The 19,033-nt window shown below is 35.6% G+C and overlaps 1 protein-coding gene across 1 annotated transcript in view; it reads right to left on the bottom strand.

The window, feature by feature from the left end:
- The window catches only part of DACH1 (dachshund family transcription factor 1), a 146,639-nt gene extending 137,833 nt beyond the window's left edge, over window positions 1–8,806 (bottom strand). The window contains exons 1-2 of the mRNA XM_009323530.1: window positions 8,647–8,806; window positions 7,036–7,197 (exon numbers count right to left, since the gene is read on the bottom strand). Coding sequence (XP_009321805.1) covers window positions 7,036–7,197; window positions 8,647–8,806 — 322 coding nt within the window. The remainder of the gene's footprint in view (window positions 1–7,035; window positions 7,198–8,646) is intronic.
- Between the last annotated feature and the right edge of the window lie 10,227 nt (window positions 8,807–19,033).

The raw sequence follows: 19,033 nt of genomic DNA, 5'->3' as shown, positions 1-19,033 counted from the left end.
ATTAATATTTATGAAATATGATCCTATAGACTATCATAACTACTTAGCAAAATAAGGTATTAAGCTTAGATTTCTTAATATAGCACATCCACAGTACCACGTTTATTTACTTCCGATAACAAATAATAATGAACAAAACTGAATAAAAGCTTAACAATTTCATTATTTTCATACAAGGCACTACTAAAAAGGAAAATGGCCATAACAATAAAGCATGTATTTTGAAAAAAAATCACATTGAAGATTAAATTATGCAACTATTTATCCAATTAGGATTATCTTGCATGGAACAGAAAACAAAGTAAATGTGATCAAACAACATAAATAACCTTTTTTATTTTTTTTAAATCTTTCTGACAAGATAGACTTAATCATTTAGATTTTTCCATGAGCTTGATACAGCTTCATATCAGACCTGGAGCACAAATGTCACACAGGAAGCTTTTGCTTCTGCAGTTTTAGAAGCCTGTTCTCTCAATATGTCTCACATAGGTATCTTTCCAAAAGCGATATATCTATACGGTCAGAACAAACTTGAGAGTATATTTATATTTAAATAGTTTTCTGGGTGAGTACCTAAACTTCTCACCTGCTGTTTCTGAAGGGTAGATTTATTTTTTTTCTTTTCCATTTCACTGTGTCTCTGGCACTATTTTGCCGTTACTGTATCACTGTCTTGGAAAAGACCTGTTAACGCATTCAAATCTTATTCCAGAAAATATTAATTGCATGCACTGAGAGTGAGATTCTGTCATTTAACTTTCTTTACGTAACTACAACTCAGTAGTCGCATGACTAAGCACTTTTAAGGTGCAATTTATCTGACCTACTTTTGCCATTTACTTTAGGATGAGATGGATCACCCCTACAATTGCCTATTTCCGTCTGTTGAGTCTAAGGTGACTAACTTGGATGCAAATGCCTACATTTGTTCCAATGAATCCCACGGTGAGGATTTAATCTAGATGAGGGACTCATCATCAGAACACAACTGACTGTCCAATGTGAAATGCTGAACCTTTGCTAATAATTGCTTTAATTTACTAACTGGTGTTCAGAACATAACATCCAATTCGTTGCCTTGTTTAGCAAATTTAACAATCACAGTTAAAAGCTAGGGAAGCAGATCCAGAGAAATTATATTCTCGCTTGATAGACTAACATATTTTAGCTATGAAATTCAAGGGGTTTTTTTCCCATGCCATTATGAAGACAAGTAAAATTCCAAAACAAAGTTTAGTGACCTGACTGTAACCAAATGATCTGTTTCTCTGGTATTCTGTGCATTCCCAATCACAGTTTTATGAAAGCATTCCTTTAGCTTGAAATACGATGTGCTCAACATCGCACATTTGTCCTTAAGGCTGTATGATTATGCCTTTGCTAGCACCTAGACAACACTTTTCATCCACAGATCTCAAAGAAGTTTACAAAAGTAGATACATGTCACTGGCAAGCATTTGTCTTATGTCCCATGATGTCAAAGTTACATGCACAGTCTTGTCGTTAAAATAAGTGTTATGTATCATACAATAAATACTGAAATACTGCAAATAATCCTTCTGGTCTGAAGTTATTGTTTATCTTATTTTCATTTTTGCAAGTGAATATTTTTAGAAAGGGAGCACATCCATCTACCTAGGAACATATTCATTCAGTTTACGCTAAGAGAAAAATACATATTAATAAAAGTACTAAAGTAAAAAAAAATCAGTGTTTAATCTGTTAAACAATAGAAAAATTCTTATGAACTAGTGATACTGTCATTGAACTGGAGAGAGTTTGAGAACAAGCTTGCTCTGGCTTTTTCACCCTATGATTTGGAATCTGCTCACAGTACTGCCAGCTTAACCAAAAAGGATTAACTCTCATATCCAACTGAGAACACAGATAATTCTCAGTAATTGGTAAAAAATGAAGATGAATGGGGCTGAGAGATAAGGAGCAATTAGCTCATCAGCAGTTACAGCTGTGCACTCAATCCGGATCCATCTCTTGAGTCTCGGCCCCTTTTAAAGAACCCAAGCAGAATAAGCACAGGACACCCCCTCCCAAAAAATTGCCGTACCTGCCCATCATTCCTCTCTCTTCCATTTTATTTCCGTGCTATACAAAGACACCTGTCATAGCATTCTGTGTAAATTACTACCTCTCCCAGGACCTGTATCTACAGCCAATCTTCTTTTTACACTTCAAAAAAAAAAAAGGAAAAAAAAAAAACCAAAACCCGGAAACCAAATGACTACTGTAGACACTCTTAAGTTCCCTGTCAATCGTTTCATTATAGCAGCATCATCTGTTTGAAAATATAAGCAATTCCCTCATCTAATTATAGGGAGGATTTGAGGTTCATTAACATTGCCAAGGCAGAGAATCAGATGTGCAACTGCAGAGCTGTGCTCAGTGGCCTGCATTCTCTGTTTCCTTTTATTTGCTTTTTCAAGGTCTCCAAGACTTTTTCCTGAAACCATAAAAGTAATTCTTTCCTTCAAAATAGACACGTGTGTTTAGAAAAAGGAAATGACTGCATTTTGTACTGTTCTATTATTGGGCAAGGTCACTGGAGAAAAATAATTTCACCTAAATCATTTTATCTCTGATTCTGGATGAATAAAAAAGAATAATAGTATGCAAACAACCATTACTTTTGAACAACAGATCACAGGAAACCTTGTGTTTGTCTCATAATTTTAAATATTGTACGGTAATGCGGATGAATAGGAAACCTAACATGCCAAGAAAACCTCTTAATTTTCAACACATTTTGTGGTTGTTTATGGATTAACGTGCTAGCCAAGTGTAAAATGTTGCCTTGTATTTCCTAACTGTGTTTAGAAACTGAGAACACCAAAGTCTTCATGATTGCTTCACTTCCTTAAAGAAATAATGGCTTTTTTTTTTTTTTTTTTTTTGTATGAATGTAGTTTAAACAATGACATTTTCTTGGGACATCTGTTTTGAGATCACATTTTGAATAGATATGAACTCATTTCCTACTAAGCAAGTAATTTACTATTGTTGATAGTTGTTTACAAGTTTTATGAGTCAGATTTTAGCAAGTGGCAAAGGTCTTTACAAATCCTTTGAGTATTCCCTAAAGTGTATGCATAGTGTTTTCATTATATAAAATGTTCGGGAAGCAAAAGTATAGGGACTGTTCTTCACTTCCTACCAAGTTATAGATAGCAAAGCCTAGCTCACAGAAATAGCTTTAAACATATTTATTTTCAAAGGCTTCTATCTTTTGCTGCTGCAGGTTAATGAAGTATGATAGCAGGGCAGCAAGTACTTAAGCAGCAAGGAAATAATTGAGCTGCTGTACCTATTTATAACTTTGGAGTATTAGATGGTAAATATACAACTGATCCTAATATCATCCTAAGATGTTAATATGACAAAGAGCAGAACCTCTTCAATGAAATTTAAAGTTTGACCTTGTCACTCTCTTTCTTTTAATTCTGCAATTACATAAAAAAACCCAAACAACAGGCAGCATAATCTTTTTTCGTTTGCTGCCATATGGAATTCATTTTTTAAACAAAAACCCAATAATTTATCTATCCTGCATGTTGTATGTAGAATTGCCACTAAAAAGAACCCGGGACATTTTTCCTTCTTATCTGCAATGTAGCTCATATCAGCCAAGCTGTCACAAGACAGTACTTGATATAAACAAGAGATTGCAAAGACATCTCAGTAATCAATATTAGGATGGCTACAGTATGGAAGCCCCAACCACTGCATATCATTTGTCTCAGCATCTATTTCTATGACCAAATGAAGCATTAATTCAAATCATAAATCTATGGTGATTTAAATCTGGGAATGAGCACCTGCCTGCTTTAATGATTTATTTTGTACATTTCAGTAAGCAGAAGATTTGTCCATATGAACTGACAGGTCACCTTCAGATGCCAGTAGCAGACTGTTTATCACCATGCAGACTAGCATCTCATCTTAGCAAGTAAATATTAAACTAAAAGAATCCAATTGATTGTGGATGGGGGAGAAAGGCGTTGCAGCCATATATTTTACTCAGTGTGCTAATACCTCTCTCTGATTCCTCTATAATTTCTTTTTTTTTTTCCTTTTTTTCCCCCCTTCTAAAATGATAATTCCGGTGGGAGGATGCAAGCTCAAGGTTACCATACAAAACTGAGGGATATAAAATAATTACTTATTAGTATCATTGGCTTCTTTTAACTCCCTTCACTCACTAACCTTTTGGCCACTGCTTCAAAGGACCAAGTTAATAAATTTGTGTAGTGCTCTGTATAATTATGCAATGTTTATCTACAAAAATGACTTCTATAATTCACATTAAGCACCTGATTAAAACCAAAAAGCAAGACAATTCAGAAGTAAACCTGACAATTCAACACAAGAGCCCATATTTTATTATCTTCTTTTACATAGGCATTGGAACAGCCTAAGAACACGGTATGCTCAATCCATGTACACTAATGTACCATAATGCCTGTTACATATGGGCTAAGATGTATCAGTTAAGCTTTTAGCCTGGTTGGTTAGTTGGTTTGTTCCTTTTCAGTTTGGTCAGGCACATACCATAATTTAAATATAAACCAAAATCAGGTTATTCTCTTTTGTTTTATTCCTTCTTCCTGTCAACATTCAGTAACGTAATATTTCAAATTCATGCCTAACAAGCCATACTTTAAAACATTAATGATATATGGACTTGATAATATTTATTTGAAAAGACATAAATAAACATCTGAAAAAAATGCAGGGGGGGAAAAAGCACACATCTACTACAAAGCAACACCTTTGAAATATGAGTTCTTGTCAAGGTAATACAATATGCTAATTTTCAAAAATGCAACTAATAAATAGAGACTTAACTCTTAATGAGCCTAATAATACCCTGGCATTAGTAGTAGTAGGAATCACTTCTCTGATTCCGTAGGCATAACTGACACTGGACACTAGATAGGGCTCACTATAAAAGAAACAATGAAATGCAAACTATTTTTGAGTAAACCTCCATAGGAAGAGTGTAGCTCAAACTGGATGCACAGACAAGCACACTGTATTTCCAGAACCATTCCTCATGGAATGGAGACAACTGGAATGCTATTCACTCTACTCAGAAGAGCCATTTTTTTCTGAACAAAATGAACTCAATTCTTCATTCAGTTAAATCGGGAAATTAACTGAAGTTAACAAGGAAGTTAAGGGGCTGTGAGGAAATTTTGACAATGACAATAAATAATCTTGCTTCGCTAACTTTGCCCTACTAAAACAGCTAGAATGTATTTTCTTAAACAGGGAAAATGATTAAGCTGTGTAAGAGGAGATTAGTTATCCAACTTATGCCTCAAACAATTATTTCAAAATAGATTTTTTTTCTTTTTTATTCAGAGGAAATTCAGATATTCCCTCCGACCACTCTCCTACAAATACTTCACATGGTTTAGGTGTTGATTACCTGTTAATTTTTCCATTTCCATGGATGTACAAATGGTTTGTCACTAGAACTGCCAAGGAGAATAACAGTTCCATAATCCAATATTTGAACATTTTATTTCACATAATACATTCAACTAAGTCTGAAATTCAAATCTAAACTAGCTTCTAGTTCTAGTACAGACTGTTTATCCTCCCAGTTTGTATTTACATTTTTTTCTCTTTCTCATTACTTCACTTTTCTTCCAGTATGTTAGGGGCCACCTGGCCCTTCCACTTCATTTGTACCTATCTCCTCCTCCCAGATTTCAAAGACACCTGCTCTCTACCCACTCTTGTCTCCTCTCCAAGAGGACAATCTTTCCACTAATATTCTAGTGACTGCACGTGTTGGTATCTGAGTACCTACACAACTAATTTATGACTATTTTCTTTGCCATCACAGAGGCATTTTTTTACGCCTTTCTTTAAACCGAAAACAAAAATCTGGTTCTCTCCTTATGCAGTAATGCATACATATTGTTGTTGTTTAAAATAGCGTGTGCCTAGGTGAACTGGTTCTTTGAACTGCAATTCACATTATTTCTAAATAATAGCCTACTGATGCCTACCAAACTGTACAGAAATGCTGTTCACAAACATATTTATTTATGTTAAGGCTAGTACATAACTCTCTAGGACTCATTTCAAATGTATTTAGGAGATGAAAAACTAAAAAATAAACAAAACTAAACAAGAGCCAAAATAAAAACAAACAAAAAATTCCTATCTTAAGCCATTTTTTTCCAATACACAACAATCTTGCCTGCAGTCTTCTGAACGTACCTCTTTGTCATTGGATTTCTGTTGCTGAGTTAATACTGTCTCAACATGATAAAAGGAGCCAATACAATGAAATGGCATAACAAAACATTTTAGAGCAGACACACACAGATGATTAAAGATTTAATCAACAACAACAAAAAGTTACTCTAGCTTTGAAGTATGCTTTAGCAAAACAAATCGTCCAGACAAATAAATAAAGTATACTGAAACAATTCTTTTTTGAGAAAGAACAAGAGTTGCTGATGGCTGCTTAAGAAATGGAAAAACCTGTTAACTACATTTTAAGAATGTGTTTATTAAAATAAAATATGATAGGAACTGCAGAGCATGGCAATAATTTATTGTGTATGTATGTTTTCCTTTTGTCACAGGACACATGAAAGTATGAAATATTTTGCTTTCAAGCTTGTGTTCTGAATTACCTAAAGTCGATACCCAGCACACTGAGCAGGAGACATTGTTAAATTTCACTTTGACACCATCATCTGTCACCCCACCTGTACTTTGAAAAATGAACTCTAAGCAATCAAACCACTTTCTTTCATGAAAAATATTAACTCGAGTCTGCAAAAGTAACCTGCAAAGGAAAGAATGTTTTTGTAATAGTAACAACAACGCTGAACGCTGCTGTAAAGGTCCGATACAAAATAAAACTAAAAACAGTAAGAAAAGGAAAACAAATATGCAACTTTTTACACCAAATCAAGGACTCCAGAAGGATCACCATTTTGATAAAATATCAGAGCATTAAGGACATATAATAATGCTGTGTCTGAGACTTACCAACACTTGAATTCAGATCTCCATTTTCAGAGTCTGCTCCATGCTGGTTATTATTTGCATGATAGTTGGACATAGCTTCCAATTTAATTTTTTTCACTTTCATTGCTTCTGCTATGGCGGCGTTGGGGGCAGCTCCTGCCGCTGCAGCTGCTGCTGTCAGGCCTGCAAAAAAGTATGAACAAAATTTAATATACTATGATTCTTCATTATTGTAGGGACTAAGACTGTTACTCTTCCTTTATGCTTGCTACGTAATGAACAGAGAACATTGCAGAGTATTATTCCTCTTGTTTGATTTGAAGTTTGTCAACTCTTTCAAGTAAAACGTTTCTCATTCTATTTAGACAGTTACTTCTATACGTCCACCTAAATCTTAATTTGGTATCCAGTAACTGCAGTCATAACACAATGACAACTAACTGGAGATACAAATACATGCTTTCAGAAATCTAACTTAGCTTCGAAATAGTGTCTTAAGTGTCTGGCTATGAATAGGTGAACACGTATATAACTGTACTTAGAAAAAAACCCCAAACCTTTAGATCTCAAATGTTTGCCATGCTAAAGAAAACAGAAAAAACCCAGGTCTATAACTTCTATTTAAGAATAACAGATGAAAGAACTCAGACATTTATTTCTCATTTCACACATAACAGCAAGGACATGTGGGCATTCTAGGAAGCGTTTTTAGAAAAAGGTTAGTGATGCTGAACATCATTGGTAAAATGATGTTTTGGGTTGATGGTTGGACTCGATGATCTTAGAGGTCTTTTCCAACCTTAATGATCCTATGAAAATACTTATTTTACTTTCCCCAAAACTTCAAGGCATTAAGGCATTTATCAATGAGAAGAGGAATTATTAAACCCATTTAATCCCAATCCCAAAGCCATCTTCAGGCAATCCAAGTGCTCTTCCTACCAAACCAAATTTCTGCCATCCAGCCATTTACAAGAATGTTCTACAAAAACAAGACAAGTTCTCTTTGTCAAAAGCAATTAGAGAAATGGTCCAGCAATGCCTTCAAAACTCAAAATTAGATACAGTCTTTACTCAACGTCGTAAGTTTTTGCCCTCTTCCCTGAGGCAGGATAATTTTTCTGCAGTCCCCGAACAGTGCTGCTACCCACTCAGACCCCTTTGCCCCAGCCTGAGTGGTAGTGGAGAGATGTCAGTGTCAAACTTCACAAGAGCTGCCTACCCCACACAACTGATCCAGGGGGCAGAGATGGAAATGAAAGAGAATTAAGTGTAAGAAAATAAAGAGAAGGCATTAAACCAGGTAAGTTTTATGCAATTACGCAATCTCAGCCCTCAGCCTGTGATGCCACACGAAGAGAACAGGCCCTAAGTCATTTTGAATCAAGATTCTTGCTCTGACCGTGGAGAAGGCTTGAAAAAAACTCAGTGTAATTAGTTTAAAGGTGCCTGCTTGTCTGATTTTCAGCTATGCTGAGAGGTGTGAAGTGTCTTATGGATCTCAAGAGGAATTAACTGCACAGCTTACTATTCTAGTGGGCCCAGGTTGCTGCCCAGCATAAGAAGAGTGCAATTTAGCAGGGAAGACCAAATAAGCAAATAATCCCAGGCTGCTGATATAAATATTGCTACCACCATTGCTTTCAAGAGCCTCTGGTTGTCTCCTTTGCCTCCTTAAAATGGAAAATGAGTTCACTCTTGCCATGTTTTCGGCTAGCAATGGGGAGCGACAGAAGGCAAAATCCATCAGGGAGAAGGCAGAAGGTGAACGGACATCAGGAATCTCTGCCATCCCAGGGAAAACAATGAGGTGGCATATGAGGTGCCTTTGAATATATTGTGGCTTGACTCAAGGTTGTTTTCCTTTAGTTCTTTGCACGATCACATAAAGATCAGCAAACAGTTCCAGCCTTCCGACCCTCCTCACAGGCTAACTTCTAACACCTCCAAGTGCAATGAGAATTACCAAGTATGTGATAATTATGTTCTGCATAGGCAGATCAATATTATTTAGAAAACTGCTATTTCAGGTAGAAGAAGATGTACCAAAAGCCAAAAATCAAATCAGAAGGTGGATAAATACAAGGGTTTAATTTTATTTTAGCTTCTTCTACTATTACAAATTGTGCATGTTTTGATCTTAAGAAGGTATTGACAATAACATGGATTGCTTCCAATGATATTTTTACCTTAGAGGAAGGATATGAAGTTATACATTATACAAATTTGGTTACAGTCCCTAAATTAGGCCACAGAAAAAGGGATGGTGCACCTCTGAACTTTGGTTTGCATCCTGTGCTCATTAAACAATACAATAACCTATACTTCCTTTTTTTATATACATCACTGACAAGCTAAAACTAGCATCTTTAAAGAACAATCCTTCAGAGGGATATTCAAATACGATACAACTAAGGAATACAACAGTAGGCCTCAAACTTTTGGCTGTGACTGCACTTCCAAACCAGCAGTTTTTAAGTGCTTCCAAAAATACCATATTAAACAGACACTGGACATTGGGCTTGTGAGCCCACCTGTAAATATTATATCTCACTGGGGTAATGACCCGGTCGCAGAACGGCTAAAATACAAACTCGCTTTTGCTACAAAATTTGCAAAAAAGTATATTTCAGTGCTTCTCTCCAAAGTAGGCCGTAATGCTTCTCTCTAGAGGAAGCCATAACCTTTGGATAGGGACTGGGAAACTAAACTACAGATTGCTTAGTTCTGTACTACAATTTTCGCAAGACAATGTTTGTGATAATAAGTGATAATTTAAAAAAAGCAGAAAATAAACCTCTAATTTCATTCCTTCTCTCATACAACCGCATAAGTGATTGAAATGATTACTTTGCTATACAGCAATTAATTTAAACTGTACGAATCTGCAAAGGGTGTCTCGTATGAGCACCAGTGTAAGGGGGGGGAAATATGAGTAAGAAATAATCCTCAGAATTATCACTTAATGCCATTTCTCACAGAAATTCCAGCCTACAGCACAGTTTATGCTTTACTGTTACTTTTTCCTATCCCTTGACTGTCACGATATAGCAAAGCAAGTGGTATGGAAAGTCCCCAGCCCTTTACTAGAGCCCCTTGCATTATAATCACTGGTGCACTGTGGTATACTGTGGTATGGCACACAACAAAACCTCCCCTCTAGCACAGGGCCCGACATCTCACTTATCTCACTAGCAAAGGCAGCCAAATATATCATAAGCAGAAGAGGTTAATTAGCTGCTATGTATCTATAAATATATTTTAAAATTCTAAACTTTAAAGTTCAGGTATGAGTATATACGTGGGTAAATACTTGGGATTTTTTTTAAATTGGTTGTTCGAGAAAGCCTTTTGACCTAAACATTATTTAATATCACTTTACTCTTACAACAAATAGCCAAGGAATTTCTGAGGTGCACACTTTTCTACACTACAGAGATTTTATCTTTAAATACGAAATAACCAGAAGTCACCTATAAAGGCAACTGAAGTGAAAGAAATAAGGATCACACCGAACAGCCACTTGTTTTTTTTTATTCTTTACAAATATTTATTTCAACAGTTAAAAAGTATGAAGGCCAAAATATTCAGTGGATTAAAGTCAATGGTAGTTGTCATTAATATTCTGAAATTGATAAGTTGTTTATGTCTGGCATTCTTCCTGCTGATTATGCAGTGAGACAGGCAGCTTTATAAATATCTCATCACTCCATCGTCACACAAATTTCATCGACAGTGCTCATGCACAGCTATTAGCAATATGAATCTAACCATTACAAGAGGAAAGAAAATCGAACATGTGGCATTAATACGCAGTCCTGGTTCCTAACCATCTGATAGGCAGATGGTGTAAAGCGGATTCTCCAGCTGAAATGAAGGGGCACATCATTTAAAACCTTGTTTGCATTCTAACTGATATCAGTGCCATATTGATATACATGATACATCATGGCAGTATTTGAACAATCTAGTTTGTTTCAGTCATAAATGTTTACAGCCTTGTTTTTTATCTTTAGAGGCATGTTCTGAAGAGCGTATTTTTAATTTATGAAACCTATTGTTTACTTCTGTTGAACCAGAAGATTAGCGAAGAGCAGGAATATTAAATTACCACAACCACAGCAGTATAACTAAGATGGATGAATAAAGTATGGTTTTTCAATAAAAGATGTTAGTAAAGGAATTAAAAAATTAGCCTAGACATTTTATGCATTAAATACATTTATTCATTTAAACCTTACAGCTTTTTTCCCATGTGACATACTTAGAACTTTAATGCTTTATAAAGCTATTCATTTAAATCTCTTACTGCGTGCAATTAATCTTGTCCAACAATTTAATTCAAAAAGCAAAACATCAGAAAGAAAAGTTCAATTCAACCATCACGTTTCTGAAGTAATTTCTATATTGCTGACAGTTCCTATAGACTCATCAGCAAAAGTCTGTTCAAGGTGTCTTGTAGGAGCCATATGAATTTGAATTACAGCTCAATTGAAAGCTCTCCAAGCCTTAGTAGGAACTCAGGAACAAGAAGCAGAACACCAAAAGAAAGCGTGAATGATCCTCTCCTACAAAGACCTTCTCTCTTCTGTCACTAGATTACTTTGGCCTGTTGGGTGTGTTTGTAGCTGTTAATTATGTTAATAAAGTTGCAGCCTGCTGCCTCTGCCAAATAAAATCGTAAGCTTTCTCCTGCCAAGTTCTAGTCTAATTTACACCCGTGCAACTCACTGAAGTCAGAATTCCGTGGGTGAGAATGAGACCAGAAGTATGCCCAGTATGTGTGGTCTCCAATGCTGAAAAATGAGTGAATGAAACAGAAAACAATGACAAAAAACATAGCATCTTCAGAAAACAATTCTGTTTTAAAAGCAAAACGCCCGAGCGAGCTGTCATATATCATGACAGATTTTCAAAATGTGTACAAATTACTGGTGGGCACTAAATCACATCCAGGGTTTCTGCCTTCCAACAAATACTATTCCCTGCCTTAAGAGAGAGCTCTTAAAACTTTTAGTTTTGATGGCAAAAGCAGCTTACAACACACCCTATTTGTGAAAGAAAAAAGAAAAGGAGCTATGAGCTTAACTTTTTCAGCCTCAAATATGTCTCAAAATACACACATTTGAACTGTATGTCTAAACTTGGTCCTGGGACAACTTACAAAATTATTTAATTAATTTATCTTAATCCACTTTTAACTTCCTTCATATAACTATGCCTAATAGTAATTATAATTCCTAATAATTATTCCAATAAATAATTAATAACTTCCTTAATATAACTACTACCTTCCTTTATATATACCATATATATACACACTTATGGGTACACAAAAAATCCAATAATATATATACGTATTTTCATAACCTCTTTCTTTAGGACTTTGAGAACTTTTTCAAGATACCTTACCTTTGGCATCACAGAACAGGCAGAAAACCAAAATACGACTGTCAGCAGAGTGTTACATTTAATTTCATTTATTTGCTGGAAAGTTCATCCTGCAGAAACGCTTTATTCATTGCGTGGGAGGAGGTCCAAATCTCATCTAAATTCTGAAAGAACTCCTTTCCTTTTTTCAAATTAATGCTTAGTCCTTTTTCTTATAGTTTATTTCAGTGGTACTGACTTGAAAATAATTCATGTCTTTTCTTGACTTAATTCCAGACTTCATATTGAGGTTCTTACTTGGGCAAAATTCTTACTAAAATGTGAAAAACTCTGCTTGAGTGAGAAAGGCAGGGTTACCTCCTAGGACTTGACCCCGATCACTGTAGATTATTGCACTGGTGTCACGGGTTTCAGCAGTTCAGGTACAAGTTTTTGGTAGCTTATTACGCTGCTGCCCAGTTATTTCAAATGAAATAGGATCCTAACCTTAGTCTCTGATCTAATGGGTGTTTTATATAGTGTGATACATAAAACAAGAAGGGGAAAGCAATCTGCAGGAGGACAGAGGTCTGATTACATAGGCTGGATTGCAGAAAGGGGAACTTCAGACTTCGCCGTAATGTTCCGCAAAAATATACTGAGTTTCATTAGTAGCATTCTTTATGTATAATGTAGGCCTGGAATCTCACAGTCATCCAGAAGCCTTATTTCTGTTAAGCTGCCTGGATTGATCCAATACAACAATATTGGTATACCCTAAAAATTTCATTACCTGTTATTTTGGGATAATGAAGAAATTCTTGTCTGGCCCTTCTAGCTGTATTTTCCTGATCAACTTGTGTGGTTCACCATAAACTCCTCATCCAGATAGTTTTTTAACATCTTTAAAAAGGCTATTATTAAAGGAGTCATGTAAAAAAAAGTGAAATAACTAATTGCACTTCAAATATGTTAAAGAAGGAATACTTAGAAAAATTCAGCCATGTGATCTGGGTTAGACTGATGCAACTAAAATGAAATTGCCAGTCTTGCACTGGGAGAAAACCAGTGTATGTGAGGCTCAAACCATCTGTTGTTCATCAGACTAATCAGACCTTTTTCCTGTAACTACTCCTAAATTGCAATATGAATTTTGAGGTCTGGGTATTGCATTTAAAATAAACAAGCAAAAGAGCTAAATTTCCACAGCAATCTTCAAATATAAAAATCTTTTTACTTACAATGTGTCTCCACAATTAATAACACATTTGCAGAAATAAAACATTGACCTAGAAAGAAGTAGTGTCCTCTTGATTTGTTTTGTTAAAAGTAGATAAAACTTAAGACTGTATTTTTTGAATGAGAACTACTGGCAGGTTCAATGATGCTGCAAAAACTATGTAAATGTAATTATTTTATCACTAATATTTGCCGTTTATGGAACTGATGGACTTACATCCCATGAAGGTATTCTTTATTGTGGATTTATTCCTTTGTACGGAAGAGTAAAAAATGAAATCATAAAATGCATTTCAAATACCACAACAAATTACTAACTGTTATAGCTTAACAGGGTTTTGTAATATGAATTTATTATTGGCTTGGTGCAATTGTGACAGAATTAAACAATGTATATTGCATAACTGCCTGGCTATATTGTACTTTTCAGCAACAGTTTAAAATCCTACTGGAATGCATACAGCATCACTACAATACAATTAAGAGAGAACATTCTTTCTTAAACAACAGTCATCTTTCCAAAAGCAATAGATTCTCAGTTCTCATTCAGTCTGTTGCATTATTCATTTCATGTGCAACCTCATGCTGGACCATAAATTGTTACTTTATCTAATCAAAGGCGACTTAACTCCACAGAAGGTCAAAGGTTTAATTTTGTGAAGTATTATCTTACGCTATGAGTTTAACGGAAAAATAGAAGAAGAAAAACAGCCAAGAAACTGGTAATAAATGAACCTTTATTGCCTCAGGCATTGGCCTAGTTAATAAACTTTCATTGAAGGTTTCTTTCAACTGTTATGGACAATGAGGTAAAAAAATCTTAAATTACAGCCATGTGTGACTTTTAAAGCAGGCATTCTTTTTTATCTCAACCTCCCCAGCTTAGGAAAAAGACAAAGAGATTGTCTTCAGTTTCTTAACCAAAAATGTATGCTTCTAAACAGATGAAAAAGTGCAGATCAAGCCTTTTTAAAAGCAGAGGTCAGCTTTGAACAATATAAAAAAATACTTTTCCTTAAGTGTCAAATCTTGATCCACAGTCTCTTTAACCGAATAGCATGCGATTCCAAAAAAAAAAAAAAAAAAAGTATGTGGGAAGGGAAAATATATATACTATCAATATATTATGCTAACAATGATGCTTGGTTCCTAACAGACTTTCTGTTTTACATTTGCATTGCTAGAGTGCAATAACGTCTCTTGTTTAATAGAATGACTTATTATGGGAACAACTTCCCTGCGCTTTTTGCAAACAGAAGTTCCTTTCTTCTTTTTGTGTGTATTATCTCATGTTCTCACAACACTGTTCTCGCTGTTACGAGAAATTAAAAGGTTTAACATAATGACAGTTACTGGTAGTTATTGGTGTTCTGCAAATTTTGTTGATTTAATGTTCATAGATTTGACTAACTACAATGTCTTTTATCAACATATTCTTTGAGTCCAGTTTAGAGACGTGTATTTCAGTTTAAGTTATACAGTCAAAAACAGTAAGAAAATCAGTAGTACTTAGTAAAACCTTAGCCTTTAACTTTAGTCTAATTTATAACTAGACGGACACAATTAATTAATTGTAACACTGCTACAATTCAAAAATACCGAAAGGACGTGTTCATGCCTGTAACAGCAGTAATATAGCTAAATACTCATAATCTTTCAACCAGCAGGAGCTTTTGTAGTTTTTTTTTATAAACCTAATCCACAGCTTGACACAGATTCTGGGGTAATGGCACACAGTTCTTTGATTAAACTAATATCTAAACACTGTCGAGGCAGCCTGATGGCCCTGTGGAAGTACGTCTCCCTACAACTTCCGAGCTCAGCCCTGCAAACAGAATTGCCAAATTCTTTCCGATATAGCCACTGTAGTCCAAATGCCTAATCATGTGTGTGAAATTTAACTTACTCATGTGTATAAGTATTTGTGGCATCAGAGTAGGTTCAGAATAAAATGAGATTTTTAGCTGTGGACCACAGCGGTGCAGTTTTAGCTTTGATAGCCTGGTGGGATGGATGTGCCCACAGAGAGACTTGTTCTCTGCACTGGGTCCACCCACTGAAGAAACAGCCCGCCGATATTTACCGAATGTGGGATCAAAGCATTTGTGGCCTTTGTGGCTTTGGTCCTAAAGCAACATTTTTGCCCAAAGAAAGCAAGATTATAGTCTTGCTTTCCGTGGACAAGAATAGTCAGCTACAGACTTATTTCAGGCTCCTGCCTTCCCCAAGAAATGAAAATGGCATTATTCCTATTCATGAAAAGAGAAGGAAAGGAATGCAGGGCGTTAGCTGCAAACAATTGCCTTCCCTAACGAAGATGAAATATTATCATAGCTGCCCATTAGTGTATCTTCAGTAGACTTTTAAAATATAAACTACTATTTCAAGGTATTTTAAAGAAAGTTTTCATAGGATTATTCATTAACAGCATAAGAATAAGCTACCTGTATAAATAAAATTTAAAATACCTTTAAAGAACAATTTTGTCTGTTTTGTCATATTTAGCTTTAAAGTAGATAGTTTCCCACCCCCCAAAACAGAAAACAGAAACCTTTAGATTACAATATATACTGACACGTTCTACAATATTCTACTGTTTGCCTCTCTGTATTTACAGTGTGCAAAACAGGTTGCACTAAGCATTATAATGACAGAAGTCAAAATAACACTGGAAAAAATCCCAGAAATCCACTGGTTATTTCAAGGCATATATACCATTGCTTTAACACAGAAAGTTGGGTAAGAGGATTTTCACGTTTCAAAATGTAAAGAATTCACCTGTAAGGGTCAGGAGAGCCCTCTCTCCTCCTCCATCCCTCTATTCACTTGAAGTGTTGTAACTTCAAGGGCTGCACTGTGGCTTTGGGGCTCTTTTTTTGTTTTTTTTTTTTTTTCTTTTTCAAGTTTCATCAGCTCCATAATGCACTACGCTGCACCAGAGGCAAGGCAGGGGGCTAAATGTCCTATTACAGCAGTGATAGCAGAGTATTGTACTGCGATGCAGGAGTGTGATACTGTACGAAGTAGCTGTGATAACAACTTACGGGGAACACTGTGTAGTCCCGCTTTCAGATGAAAAGGCAGTCAATTCTTACAGACATCCCTCTCTCACCTACATCCTCTACTCGTTGCACCAGGCAACAGTACACTACATTCCATGGGCAGCACCCTGAGTGCTGACCAAGGCACTAGACAAATCACGCTCTGGTGGCTTCTTACATCTGAAGGCACCCATATCTCCTTCCAAAACAAACCGTGGCACGACAGTGGGATGTTGTGCACTTGTGTCTTGTCCCAGCACTCAGTCAAACCATTGCCAAATTATCACCCCAAATCAAGGGAGTACTCTGAAGCCCACGGTGTTCTCACAGAGTGACATATCTGAATACTTTTGTTTTGTACCTCAGAATTGCCTGGTACTCAAAAAGTAAACATCTGAAGACTTAATAATGTTAAAGGGGAAAACATGGTATTTATAATGCATACATAATTATTGGTTTTGGTTATAATACCAAAACAAACATGCAGTAACTTTTCTACAGTCCCTCCCATATCAATGTAATTGCAGTCTGTATTATGAAAAACTGCAGCCATTTGTAAATTCAGATTTACATACATGCTTCCAAAAGGCATAATCTTTGAAGCCGAGAGCTGACTGGTGTCACTGTCTACCTCATTATGGACAAATATTCAAAGCTCAACAAATACGCAACCATAAGGGGGTCCCAAGATTGTCTTTGGCAGAACCCCAAGAAATCCTCATAATATCATGTGTAAATGAGACATTATATGTACATTGCTAACAATACTTTGTAGAAGACAAAATTTTATGTTACCATGCTCCTCTCAAGTCGGTGGTGTCAATCAATAAACAAAATATGACGATAACAGTATCCCACAGATCACCCATTTTGTAGGGAGGACCAGATTATGATTTTCAGCAGATTATTTAATTAATCTTTTCTTCAGCCATTAATGAACAGGCTACCAATAGATTAGGATTTTGGCAAATCTATCTGTTACTGGCAATCACTCTCCTCTACCTTGTCAACATTCACACAAGACTGGGATGGGACACACATTTTATAATTTCTCATTCCTCTGTGTTATGACCTTCCTTCTTATAATTTCTGAATTCCAAGTTTTAGACTTCTCTGACATTCAGATTGGCAAGATGGACTGCATGTTTAGCACAAAGTGAGTAATAAAAACAATTGACAAAAAATTTAATTAGTATCTAGATAATAACTCACTTTTTTATCCCAACCACGAGTAATCTAACTTCAACCAACTGCAAGATGCTATCTCAATACTTAGCAATGAGAGTATCAACACTGGAGATGAAGCATATGGAGAGAATGTCTTTAATTTTTCAAATAAAAATATGCATAGCCTGTTTCTGATAAGTAGTGTATGTGCATTTCTTTGGTATTTTCTAGACATTACTAGTCTTCAACGCTGTAACTTCTAGACTAAAATTTCCTGTATAAATCATCTGGAAAATGGAATAGGAGCATTGGTATTACTCTATCCTAGAAATCAGAACAAGATGCACATTCTAATGATTTAATACTAATGTTGATTTGAAGTCACTTTGGAAGTCATACAGGTAGCTAATAAGATTTCAAGTCTAAACTGTTGATTATAATTTACAGTATTTGTCGTTACACAGCCCAAAGAGCTTGGTGGCCACTTTCTAAAGTGAAGTGAAGAACCCATGAGCTCTGAAACATGACACAGGGACTGCTAACGTACAGAACTGCAAGCTTTTTTGGCATGCATAAGTTTCAGAGGAAACAAGGGGAAATGACTGGGTTTGTTGCAATTCCTTGCACCCAATTGTTGAGTTTCTGTAAAATTGAATTCTTAATCACTAGTTAAGACATGTTAAAACACATGCTCAGTTTTGGAAACATAGGAATTACTTTTTAAAAGGATGCAGACGTATTGTTGAATTTAATTTTGTGATGCACTTACAGCCCATAAAAGTAAGGAAAATCTTTCTGCCAGTGGTTCAAAAAGTTTATTTGACATTTCTAGCATTCTCTTTGTTTGTTCTGTTCTTTAATTGGATGTATTAGTCACACGCTATATTTCTTTGCCAAACATGAAAAAGAGTAGTTCCTCCATCTATCAAAACAAATTTTCAATGGCAATACCAGCCCACAAGAGCTGTGTTTTATCTAAGCTGTATGCTAACCAATGGGTGGTATACAGTGAGGTTTCACATAATAAAGGCAGATAAATCAACATGATTCTGTTCTTCCAGCAACAATATTTAATAAAGGTGCCATATCATCTACAGAGACATTCATATATGCACAATGTAGTATCATGATCAAATCTGAAGAGTGTACATGCATTTGTATTTACATTTTTCTCTCTTTGCTGTTGACACCCTGCCCTTCTC

This window comes from Pygoscelis adeliae, unplaced genomic scaffold (genome assembly GCF_000699105.1).
Source record: "Pygoscelis adeliae isolate BGI_AS28 unplaced genomic scaffold, ASM69910v1 Scaffold44, whole genome shotgun sequence".
Lineage (NCBI taxonomy): Eukaryota > Metazoa > Chordata > Aves > Sphenisciformes > Spheniscidae > Pygoscelis > Pygoscelis adeliae.
The sequence above is the reverse complement of the archived record's forward strand: the minus strand, read 5'-3'. Positions and strand labels throughout refer to the sequence as shown.